Source organism: Panthera tigris, chromosome C1 (assembly GCF_018350195.1).
Source record: "Panthera tigris isolate Pti1 chromosome C1, P.tigris_Pti1_mat1.1, whole genome shotgun sequence".
Lineage (NCBI taxonomy): Eukaryota > Metazoa > Chordata > Mammalia > Carnivora > Felidae > Panthera > Panthera tigris.
In genome coordinates, this window is record NC_056667.1 from 219,308,668 (window position 1) to 219,321,146 (window position 12,479).

At 52.0% G+C, this 12,479-nt stretch overlaps 1 protein-coding gene across 3 annotated transcripts in view; it reads right to left on the minus strand.

The window, feature by feature from the left end:
* LOC102951095 (high density lipoprotein binding protein) overlaps positions 1–12,479 on the minus strand; it is a 73,777-nt gene that overhangs the window by 12,145 nt on the left and 49,153 nt on the right. For all 3 annotated transcript variants that reach the window (XM_042995923.1, XM_042995925.1, XM_042995924.1), the window contains exons 8-17: positions 11,874–12,080; positions 11,634–11,741; positions 10,233–10,337; positions 9,783–9,861; positions 8,006–8,145; positions 6,483–6,587; positions 6,258–6,371; positions 5,193–5,279; positions 4,893–5,024; positions 1,374–1,592 (exon numbers count right to left, since the gene is read on the minus strand). In XM_042995923.1, the coding sequence (XP_042851857.1) occupies positions 1,374–1,592; positions 4,893–5,024; positions 5,193–5,279; positions 6,258–6,371; positions 6,483–6,587; positions 8,006–8,145; positions 9,783–9,861; positions 10,233–10,337; positions 11,634–11,741; positions 11,874–12,080 (1,296 nt within the window). The remainder of the gene's footprint in view (positions 1–1,373; positions 1,593–4,892; positions 5,025–5,192; positions 5,280–6,257; positions 6,372–6,482; positions 6,588–8,005; positions 8,146–9,782; positions 9,862–10,232; positions 10,338–11,633; positions 11,742–11,873; positions 12,081–12,479) is intronic.

Genomic DNA, 12,479 nt, shown 5'->3' on the forward strand with positions numbered 1-12,479 from the left:
GGGTTAAGCATTGACTCTTGATTTTGGCTACAGTAGTGACCTCACAGTTCATGAGCTCAAGCCCTGTGTGGGGCTTTCCACTGACAGTACAAAGCCTGCTTGGGATTCTCTCTCCCTCTCTCACTGTTTCCTCTCTCCGCAAATAAACATTAAAAGGAAAAAAAAAAAGGAAAAAGCTAACCAAAAAAATCTAATACATATGCTTAAAAAATGAAAAACCATGCTACCATGTCAACAGATGCAGAAAAATCTTCCTACAAAACCCAACACCTGTTCCCGCAACAACTCTGAGCAAATCGGTAACAGACGAGAACTTCCTCAACCTGATAAAGAGCAACTTTGGAAGACAGTGTAACTCCCACTTCATGGTGAAGGACTGAGCACTTTCCCCAAAGGCTGCCAACAAGGCAAGGCTGTCTGCCCTCCCCACTGCTACGCAACGCCATACTGGAGGCCCGCGTGGCGCATAGGACAAGACCTACGGGCGTACAGATCAGAAAGAAACCCAACTGTCTACGCAAAGACAACATGTTCTACACATAAAACTCACAAAAAAAGCTACTAATACTAGTAACTGAACTTTAAAGCAGATGCACAAAACAAAGCCAATACAAAAAAAAACATATTTCAATACATGACCCTAGCTGGAATCTGACACTGATTTATTTAATTAACAACAATGCTACAAAGCCAAATAGTGAGGATATGAATTGAACAAAACACGAAGGAGAACCCCATGCTGAACGTAAGAAAACACCAATTAAAAATCAAAGACTTAACACAGACTGGAAGACTGAATTCCCGGGAGGTCAGTTCTCCCCAATTTGGTCTACAGATTCAACACAGTCTCGGTCAAAATCTAAGCAGGATTTTCCCCTAGAAATTGGTAAGCAGTTTCCAAATGCAGAATGGCAAAGATCTAGAACAGCTAACGTGGTTCTACAAAAGCACAAAGCTAAAGGGCTCTCCCAGCCCCCCGACCCTATGGTGTCACTGGGACACACAGAGTCCAGCAACAGACCCACATGTGGGTTTTGACAAAGGGGCAAAGGTGATTCAATGCAGAGTTTAAGGTGATGGCCAAAACATTTTCACTGCAGTGGTGGTGATGTCAGTGTGTGTATGCTCGTCAAAACTCAGAAAAGTGGATTTTATAGTCTATGAATCCTACTTAAAAAAGCCAATACGCCAAACCACAACTTTTCTACATCGTACAGGTAGGCATTCGACCTGCCAAGGCCCTTTGTTCAGCAATGGCAAAACCAGAGACATAAAGGTGTAACGGAGCAGTTTTCTGACCTGCCACAAAAACAGGGCAAGGATTTCTAGCAAGGGACAGACACGGCACCATCACTCCTGGGCGTGGGGCTCACCTTCTCCTCTGCCAGGTGCAGGAGCTGCTTCTTGGCCTTCTCCACATCGGAGGCGGGGCCCCTGATGACAACTGTGTCACTCCCCGAGCCCTCCACAGGGAAGTGGATGTGCACCCCGCCGCACTCCTCCATGATGGAGCGGATCAGGCGGCCCTTCGTGCCGATGAGGGAGTTGTGCAGCCTGGCGGGGATGGAGACCTCCACTTCGGCAATGTTGGCCTGGAATCACACACAGTCCGTGAGGTGTGGGACACAGGACGGCACGCCCGCCGCCCAGGGACCCGGAGCCTGTGTGCATGAGTGGGTACATGAATATGGGTGTGGGATGGGGCGGGGGCAGTGGCTCACACAACGTGGAAGGGAAGCCTCCGGGTTACACGGTCAAAACAGTGCTTTCCTCCTTTGGTTCTCTTGGTGCCCAAGCAGAGATACACCGAAATGCCCGCGGGTCAGCACCTATCCTGCCTCTAGTCGAGGTGACACAAGGACCAGGTTTACCTCCCACAAGGACACAATGGTGTTCAAGACACTGGAGACAGGGAGGAAGGAAGGTGAGCCTGCTGACTGCCCCCTGGCCAAGTCCCGGCGTCAAGGACACAGGGCCGACAGGTCAGAGCCTGAGGGGAGGGGGCAGCGTGGAGGCAGAAGCCCCCGTGAACCGGACATTGCTCCCATACTGACGTGCGGAGGGAAATGGCCGAGGCTTGGGAAAGAGCCCCGGATCACTAGAGGGAGCAAACCACAGCACACAGCACTGTCCACGTGCCAGGACGTGGGCACAGGAAAGCCTCACTTCAGTAGTGGGAAGTAATGCCCCAGACTAGGCACTGCTGTGACGCCACCTCATGTGTCTCAAGAGCAAGTCCACAAAGGAGCAAAGTATTTCAAAGTACCTTAACGAAGCTGAAAGACACTTACAGGAATGCAAAACTATCCAGCATCCACCAAAGGAAACCTAAGTTCTGGCATCCAATGAAAAAATAGCAGATAAGCAAAGAAACAGGAGAAAACTACCTCACTGAGAAAAGCACAGAAAACAGCCCAGAAATGACACAGACACTAGAACCAGTGGGTTGAGGGGCGCCCGGGTGGTTCCGTTGAGCATCCCGCTGTGGCTTTCAGCTCAGGTCGTGACTTCACGGTCCTGATATCGAGCCCCACATTGGGCTCCACGCTGGGCGGTGGAGCCTGCCTGGGATTCTCGCTCTCTCCCTCTGCATCCACACCTCAGATAAAAAAAAACCATAAAAAAAAGAAGAACCGGAGGAGACCGATAACACTACAACAGGCATTTTCACGACCCTGCATGTGGTCAAAAAGGCAAAGAAAGACTGAAGGTGTCAATGTAAAACCTCCAATATTCCAAATGAACCCCTACAGGTGAAAACGTCCAAAATGACAAATACACTAGGTGGGATACAGACAGATTACACACTGCAGAAAATTAACAAATTTAAAGAAACTAATGGAGGAAAAAACACCACTTCACCTTTCCACTCAAATAAATAGCGTACGAATGAACCACAGGACAATCTGGCTGTCTATCACCAGGTAACTGGAGTCCCTGAAGGGGAGGACAGAAAAAAAATATTCAGAAATAGTGACCCCAATTTTTCCAAATTTGATGACAATGCTAAACTCACGTATCCAAGAAAGCTCAATGAACTCCAAGACACGCGAGGAAAAGGACCCCCAGACATGTCGTATGTCGCTCAAAGCCTACGAGACACTCCTAAAAACAAGAGCCAAAGAACGTGCGTGGAGGAGCAAAGTAAAGGAGGACCTCAGACGTGTCCTCACAGACACTGTGGGAGGTGCCAAAACAGAGTCAGGTGCAGAAAGAAAACCTCCAAGCCAAGGTTGCAGAGCCCCCGGATGCCCACCCTGCCACTGGGGCAGCCTCCTGGGAAGACGGGCTGGCACTTTCTTACAAAACTAAATACGTTCTTGCCACATGACCCACGTTAATACTAAGGGAAAGAAGCCAATGTGCAAACAAGAAGGTGCCGCGGGGCCGCAACGCAGACCAGGGAGGCCGGGCAGTAGCGCTGGGACGCGGGATTCTCAGCACCTCCAGCAACACTGCCATAGCGCGAAGGGACCCGGAGGAAGGAAGCGCACGTGGAACGTGTGCCCGGACAACTCTGAAACAACCACTAAAGTAAAAGCTAGAATATCCAGTAAGCCATAAAGGGAGATCAAAGGAAAAACAAAGTTCTATTAAATCCAAAAGCAGGCAGAAAAAGAGGACAAAGACGGGACACATAGAGAACAAGTTCAAGGCGGTGGACTGAAACGGAACTGCACAGAACGATCACATCAGGGGTGACTAGGGGCTGTGGAGGGCCAAAGGAACTTGTTTATGGGGACAGTTTGTTTGGGAAGATGGAAAGTTCTGGAGACACATGGTGGTCATGGCTGCACAGCAAGTGTGAATGCACTTACTGTCCTGGGGCTGTACACTAAGATGGCAAATCTTGTTTACATGAATTTTAACAGAATTTTAAAATTAAAAAAATTCACATTTCCTCACACTTACTAAAAATATGGATTAAAACATGGATTAAAACAGGGTATCTACAATTACTAATGTAATGAGATACAATCAAAAGGCAGAGATGGTCAAATTGAGTAGAAAAAAAAGCAAACTGCCTAAGAGAAACCTACTTTAACGAGAAAAAGTAGATTTCAGAGCAAAGACTACTACCAGGGTAAAGGAAGATGATTCTAGAATGACACGAATTACAGGCATCAGGAATGCAAAAGAGACCACCACAGTGAAAACACACTATGGGAATACTATGAAAAATTCTACGCTAAAAAATTTGACGACTTATTAGATAAAAAAAAACCCTTCAAAGAAAAACTACAGGTCTCAGACCAAAAGGAAAATCATCAGTGCATACAATGACAGTATTGCACGGCCATTAAACAAAACAAGGTGCTGACACACAGAGCGACACGGATGCTCGAGGTGAAAGCAGCTGCAGATGGGGGAGCAGACGCCAGGATTTCTTTTAGACGAAGATGCAGGAAACCCACTCTAATCCCCTGTGGCCGAAAGCAGATCAAGGGGATGGCTAGGCAGAGTAGGGGGCGGGGGCTGGCACGAAAGAGGGAGGGACTGAAAAGGGGCAGGAGGACATTTCTGGGGTGCCGGACACGCTCGGCATCCTGACTACGGAAAGGATTCCATGGATGTACACGTGTCATAACTCACCAAAGCGCACGCTTTAAACACGCAGTTTTTTACACATTAACTTTTCAGAAATTGAAAAAAATTATTGTAATGCCTTCACGACATGATTTCCAAGCACTCAAGTCCAGTGCTACTGCTCAGACCAGTGGGGCACACCGCCACAGCCAGGCGGCAGGTGGCTGCTCGGAGGCCAGCACTGCTGCGGGGAGGGCCGGCCTGCCTGACCCCGCGTGCCTGAACAGCAGGCTAGCGCCGTGGGGGCTGCTGAGACATGACCACAGGGAGCCTGGCTAGCGTCCTGTCACAAAACACCCCATTACCAGGTCTTTCTGGATGGACAGGATGCGGCTCCGGGCAGCCTCACAGTTGGCTCGCTTGCCTGTGATGATAATGGTCTCTGAATTGCTATTCTCTGCTGGAAGGTCGATCTTTGTGTTGCTTTCTTCTCGGATCTACAAGCAGATGGGACACCATGAAAAGCGGACGTCCCAGGTGAGACAGCTGCCGGAGCCCAGGGCTGGAAAGGAAGGCTCCCTCCTTCAAAGCTCAGCCGGAATGGCAGAGGGCTTTGGGGGTAGGCTGAGGAGAGCCAAGGTTCAGGGGACAAACTGGCTGGTCACCTTTTTAATGTTTGCGCCTCCTTTCCCAATGATGTTCTTGTGAAATTGTTTGAAGATCGGAACAGAAATTGAGTAACTATTTTCCACCTTAGAAACAAAAGGAGTGGCACAATTAGCCAGCACACTGGAGTGAGGTATCCCATCATCCATGAAAGAGTATGAAATGACAGGTCTCGTTATGGGAAAACACACACTTGGATCCTCCTGGTCTCCCGCTATCTGACCTCTGACCTTCAGAGGCTTGTCACAAGAATGGGGGATAACTTACTCAGCAATTAGCTAACTGGGCAAGCCACAGTTAACTGATGCAAAGCCACCTTTATAAAAAGTGGCTCGCAATACAACCTGCCATCTGTTCGATGCAAGTTCCACAATCCAGAAGCAACGGAGTGTGCCAAGGGTCCTCAACCGACACTCTGGGTACGAGGGGGTTCTGGCCACCTCCAGGACCAGAGCTGGCCGAGGGCCAGTGGAGACCAGGACACCGGGCTGGGAGAAGTAAGCCCAGAGCACACCTCAAGGTGACACACAGACCCTGCCACTCTTGGGAACCCCACCACTCCAGGGCAGCGTGAATGTGCTCAGGGCTGGGAGAGCCCCCATCAGTGACTGAGGCAGCTGTCAGCTCGGTCCAAGCCCCATGAAGGACCACAGAAAGCATGAGCCCACCTGGAGTCCTCCCATCAATAACGACCCTCGGCACTTTCCAAACTACCTGTTCCCATTCCAGCTCTCAAGAAGGTAACAAATCAGTAGCTGACTCCCCACACTATCTGCGCACGTCCCGCTCCTTACCATTCGGCACACGTTATCTAGATACCCCAAGGCCCCTCCAGGACACAAGGAACCTGGCACCCCACCTTAATTCCACGCAACACTGAGGCCCTAACAATTTCTGCCAGTCTAAGCACACGGGGTTACCAGGGATGGCATCACTATGGAGACGGCAGACCAATCCAGGGCCCAAGTGCGCTCCCCAAGCAGAGGTACTGATGGGCCAAGTCCCCCAGGCCTCTCCACCACCAGCAACACTGTATCTCAACCAAGGAGGGAAACCCCCCCTACCAGGTCTGCCACCATCTTCTGCATGTATTTTGTGCATTTTTCCACCTCATTCTTGGGCCCTCTGAGTTGGACGATATCACTCTTTTGTGCTGGGTCTGGGAAGTTGATGATAACCTGGACAAATCACCACAAATCCAAGTTCAGTTATTGGTAATGACTGGATTCCACAACAGTGCCAATCAATCCCTCCTAGAGGACTCAAGAATGCCTTTGGGAAACCCTTACCTCTGGGAATTTGTCACGAATTTCACGGATCCGTTCACCCTTCTGGCCAATGATGGTGCGATGGAATCTCTGCTCAATGATCAGATCCTTGGTACGCTCATTTTCCTAAAAACGTGGTTTGAGGAGATGATGTTAACAGCAGGAGGCCCCCCGGGGGCCTGGGGAGCTCCACACAGCCTCGTAGCACCGCAGGGAGTCGGCAGCCAGCAGAGTGCCCTGGAGAGGACACCCACTCTCTCTAACAACACGGGCTGGGTGTCATTTTCCTGAATGAAGTACGATTCCACAGCAGAGTTCAGGACCCCTCAACCAGAAGTGCCAGTGCAGTGGCCTCAACCCATGGGGACGAGAACAAGAGACCATGAGGCACAACGCCCCGCAGGCAGTGATCCTTCCAGAACACAGTGTGGTTCAACCACTGCCACATGTGGATAATTAAGAAAGGTTCAACACCAGGCAGTAAACCTGCATGGTTCTGGTTCTCACCTACCCCAGCATCTCACTAAAACACCAAAGAATAATACAAAAGAATAAACAGAGGTAGGATAAAGAAAAAATACTAGCAGCTAACCATTCAAAATCTTGGGGGAGATTCTGGATCAGACTGGCACCAGGCTGACAGAGAAACACGGGTTCAGTAATCCCACAGAAGCACCAGATACCCCAGACCAAGGGACCCCCCCCCCCTTCCCGGGCAACAAGAGAGCTGTCTGAGTAAGGGAAGAGCTGGAACCCTCTGCTGAGCTGTGAGCTCAGGGATGGCCAGAGAATGGCAGGAGGCCGCATGTGTCAGCTTGCAGCTGAGGAAAAGGAAAGGCCTACTGCCCAAAGGGGGCCTTGAGGGCAGGCTCCAGGCCTGGGCACCAGAGCCAGGCAGTGACAGGGTGACAACAGACATGCAGCTTACTCCCTATCCCGACGAGGCACGCACGCTGCCCTGCCCGAGGCTTCCTGACATTCTGCACGTGTTTACGCTGAACCGTAAACTCTCACTCAGCACGTGCCTCCTCTGGATGCTGAAAGGCATCCCAGTGACGCTTACGTGCAGCCCAAACCAACAATCACAGCTGCGTGGCTATCTGCATATGAATCACACAATCAAGATAGACACACCAGCGCTGACAGCTTAGACAGGGGAGTGCAGAACTTCAGTCTGGCAGCAGGAACAAGCCCCGCCAACCTTTAGAGTTGCAGATAACCACACAGCAGAAATTTTCAACCTTGGCTGCACATGGGAGTCCCCTGGGCGCTTCTAAGAATCCAGAAAATCCATCACAGTCCCTGGAGTCGGTACTCAAAGCATCCCAGACTCCGGGGTTTCCCCAAGGCCAAAAGCCCTGCTGCAGAGCCCCAGTGCCTCCAGCACAGCACCTGGGCCCCTGCAGCTCAGAGTCACTCCTAAACTGAGCGAGTCCCATTCTCCAGGACCACACATGAAAACAGAGGCACAGAGGGTACCCTGCAGAGTCACCCAGCAGGCACAGGCGCACCCCTCCCCAGCAGGGCCTGGCCGTAGGTCTCACCATCCGAGAGGCAAGCTCCAGCAGCTCCCGCTTTGCCTGCTGCACACCCTGCGGGTCCCCCTCGATACGGATCAGGTTGCTCTTCTCACTGTCAGGAGGGATGCGCACGGACACCTTGTACTGGTCTTTGATTCTGTTTACTTAATAATACAACAAGAAACGCGTTTTAGACTCAGAATCTATTATGTTCCACTAGTGATTAACCACCTAGCAGAACAGGACTAAAGCCCCCACTCACTGGTCACCCAACAAGTAAAGGGGGTGATTAAGCCTTCAGTGCAAGACCCTCCATTCTCTAAAATGTGTTGGGTATGGTCTTTACCTAGACGGACCATGCAGGTGTCACCCTGAGGATGTCACGTGACGGACAGCTGGGGCCTCTCAGTGGATGAGGTTTCCCTGGCCTGGGCTATGGCTGGGGCTTTAGAATACTTAAAAGATCCCAGGGGTTTCTAAGGTGGAAGCAAGTTTGGGAACCGAACCACTGTGTTCTCACGTCATAAAATTACTCTCAGAAAAACAAAAATAACAGAAGGGCACCTCCCAATGACCGCCCGAGGGCTCCACGGAGGTCAGGCTGCTGCCCAGAAAGACCCCACCATCAGCTGGGATCCAAATCAAGACTTCACTTCTTTGCAAAACAAGTTGAGTTGAAAACCCTCTGTCATCTTCTTTGAACAGAGACCCAAGCCCCCACACCCTGGAGAGACCTTATCCCAAGAAACAAGGCCTGCATTTTGCCCAAGATCCTTAGGGGTCACAGAGGAGGGCTGTGAGCACACACAGAGACAGCCAGGACATGTGCTATTCCAGGGTGAAACCACGTAGGACAACAAGAGCCAAGGACTCGGAAGCCAGGTGGGAGGTTTCAGATCATGAAAGAAAAGGAGGGGGGAAACAGAACCAGAAAGCGAAGAGAATTAACCTGAACCACATTGGGGGCCCCTCACTCCTGGGGAGCAGACACCGGCAATTTGTGTCAGAGCTACGAGTTCTTACGTGAAGACACCCCAGAGTTCATCCACACACACACACACACACAAATCGAGTTACAGCGTGCGCGAGGCTTCAGCAGTATGTGCAAGGGAGCTCCATCAGGAGGTGCTCTGTGTCTGTGGCCTCTCACTGGTGTTTAAAATACCCCAGAACACAAGACTGACACCAAACACGGCACAGCTGACAAGCTTACGTTACTATGAACAAAAACTGGACCGTATCAGGCAAAAACCAAAGAGGACACACTCACAGGGCATCCTGTCTACACGGCTGGGGTCCCTACAACCTAGGGATGGACCCAGGCTGGGACGTGTGCTGCCCTCTCACTTCCTACTACAGAGGAAACATAGGGACAAGGAAAGCACTGTAATGTGTCGGGTGGCCTCACAGTAAACCAGGCCAAGGAGTGGGTTTTAGGAAACATCCTTCATTTGGGCACAGCCCTCACTCAACACACTTCTGAGGAACCACGCTTGCGCTCCTGATCAGACAGAGCTCACCTGGGCTGCCGTGATATCGCTTGCCCAAAAGAACCCCTCCCTGTGCCCGTGAGCCCAGACATTTCCTGCTCCTTGGGGAGCCCTGCTAGGCACCCATTCGGTAGTGACTAGAAAACCAGTGATGTTACCCCATCAGGCTCGGTAGTCCTTCACCGTGACCTCTGACCAGGATGGTCATGGTTACCTCCAGACCGACCACAGCCCGAGGAGAAGAGGAGTTCGAAGCTGTGTGACCCACCCTCAACCCCAGCACCACCCCCGGCGCCATCAGCCGCACTCACTGTTGGCCCCGCTCTTCCCGATGAGGTGCCTGTGGAACTTGTGGTCCACGTTGATCTCCACATAGTCCATCCGGGTAATCTGCAGGAGAAGCACAGAATGGGTCCGGAGACAAACTCCTGAGGCCATGGGATGAGCCACCGTCTCAGACACCAGCAAGAACCAAAGTCCAAAAGCCGGTAGCTGTTGCCATGTTTTGTCACTCAACTGTCGGGCATTGTTCTAAGACTGTCCTTCCGGCCCACTTCAAAGACCCTTCTTCAAAACAAAGTCTCCTCCATCCATGAACCTCCTGGACTCGGCCAGGTTCTAACCGCTTCAGAACCCGTTACTCGCCCTGGGCTACCCCTGGGTAGCCAGGCCCACCCACGTGATGTCTGACTGGCAAGCGAGGACATTCCAGCCACGCCCCTACCTCACCAGCACCCACAACGTGCAGGGGGGCACCTTACCAGGTCTTTGACCATGGCTTCAATCTGTTCCTGGGCCACGTTTACATCCTCTGTGGGGCCTTCCAGAGTGATCTTGTCCTCACCTTCCGTGAACTCGATGTGAACCTACCACATCAAAATGAGGAAGGAGATGGCCAAGACGGCACGGCACAGCGGCAGCGCCCTGAGAACCTGCGAGTGCTTTCCTGAGGCAGCGGCCAACCCCACCTGCTTCATATAAACGCTCGTCCAGAGACACCACAGGCGGCTGAAGAGGGCAGCTGGGGGACACCCATTATTTCGGTACTCGATACCGCGATCTAATCATCTTTGCTTCAGTAAATACGGGAACTGTAAAATCCTCCACAATACGCCTACCACCCACACCGCAGACCTAGAGCACCTCAACACCACTTTCCCCACTGTTTCGCTGTGGCACTTTCCCCGTTACAGGCCTACTCCTCTTCACTCACACAAAGAATGAGACAGGAGACAAGTATTGGGGCCCCTGGGTGACTCAGTCGGTTGAGTGTCCGACTTCGGCTCAGGTCATGATCTCACGGCTCTTCAGTCTGAGCCCTGCGTGGGGCTCTGTGCTGACAGCTCGGAGCCTGGAACCTGCTTCAGATCCTGGGTCTCCCTCTCTCTCTGCCCCTCGCCCACTAGCATCCTGTTTCTCTCTCTCAAAAATAAACATTAAGAACACTTTTTTAAAAAAGCCAAACAATGAGGACAAGCATTAGGGAGGAAATCTGAACCCACGGAGAGCTGCCTGAAGGTGGTCCCCAGGCAGGGCCAGCCCTGTCCCCGCTTACGACACTCCGGGCAAGAGGGCAACGTGTGACGAGGGCATTAAGGGAGAGTGGCCCCAGGAAGCAGCTGCATTTGTGTGAACCAGGACCCTGAGCCTAAGGGAAACATGAGGAAGTCAACTGGAAACCCGCCGTGAGTAGGAGGGTGGTACGAAGGAGGTGTTCCTGCGCGAGTCCGCCGGGGTAAGTCCACGGGGAGCTGTGGTCCCCTCCGGAAGACCAGGGAGACGTCAAGGATGGGAGTGCAAAGCACGAAAAGGCTGTAACGCCACACTTCAAACAAACGGCGCGCGTGTGCTCTTCCAAGTTTACACACGTAACTATCGTGAAGTTACTACGCCCTAGTACAGGAGAGCTTTCCTAAGGTATCCACGACACCCGACGATACACACAGCTTCCGACTAAAAAGGTCAAAAGAATGACAGGTACATTAAAAACTTCATTACGTTCCTCCTCAGCCAACCATGTAAACGGACTGGCACAAACAGCAACTGACTTTTAAACACCGTGCCACGGTCTTCAGAGGCACGCCCAGAATAAACAACAAACGTCAGCAACGGGACGACAAGATCAAAAACTCAGAACTAACACATCCGCAAGGCCCCCTCACCTTAGGCATCTGCTGAGTGATCTTGGCCAGGTTCTGCCCTTTCTTGCCAATGATGAATCGGTGAAGCCAGGAAGGAGCGGAGACGGACGATACCGTAAAACTGTTGGCCTAGGAAACCAGGGGGCAGAGCAGCGGGTTTGCGGGGGCCAGCTCACGCGTGTTCACGCTCGCCAGAGCCAGGCGTGCGCTCCCCCGACACGGTCCCCGCAGCCAGCGCCCGGTGTCGTACGCGGCAGTTACCTTGGCATAGACTTCAGTCAGCGCCTGCCCCAGCTTTTCAGGCTCGCCTCGAAGTATCACAGTCTCGGAGATGCTGTCTGAGGGTGGGATCTCCACAGACACGCCTGTTCTTTCCAGGATCTCCTGTAAGGAGTTGCCCTTGGGCCCGATGACATACTTGTGCTGGGACTTCTTTACCTCCACAGCGATGGTTGTGGTCTTCTTTTTCTAAGAGCACCATGAGGGAGTCAGAAGGGAGGACTCAGGAGGAATAGGTGGGAACAGAACACTGTCATCAAAGAAGGGGGGAGCAAGACGCAGAGCCTTACATACTCGTGAGCCCTTGCAAGTGAAGACGGGGACCAGCCAACCCCCAGAACCTCCTCTGATCAAGGGCTGGGTTTCGTCCTCACAAGAATCACCTGAGAATTTAACTCGAGCCCGGACTGAAAAGTCCAAGTCCACGAGGTGAGGACACCAAGTCCTCCCCTACCTCAAGGAGTGAGTATGGGGACTCCATGACGGGGACTCACAGCAGACAGCTAGCTCCAACACTGGACTGGATCTGGGTGCTACGTCCAGCCCAGGCGTCTAGCTCCAAGCTCTGTCCACTCTTTCCCTGCCCAA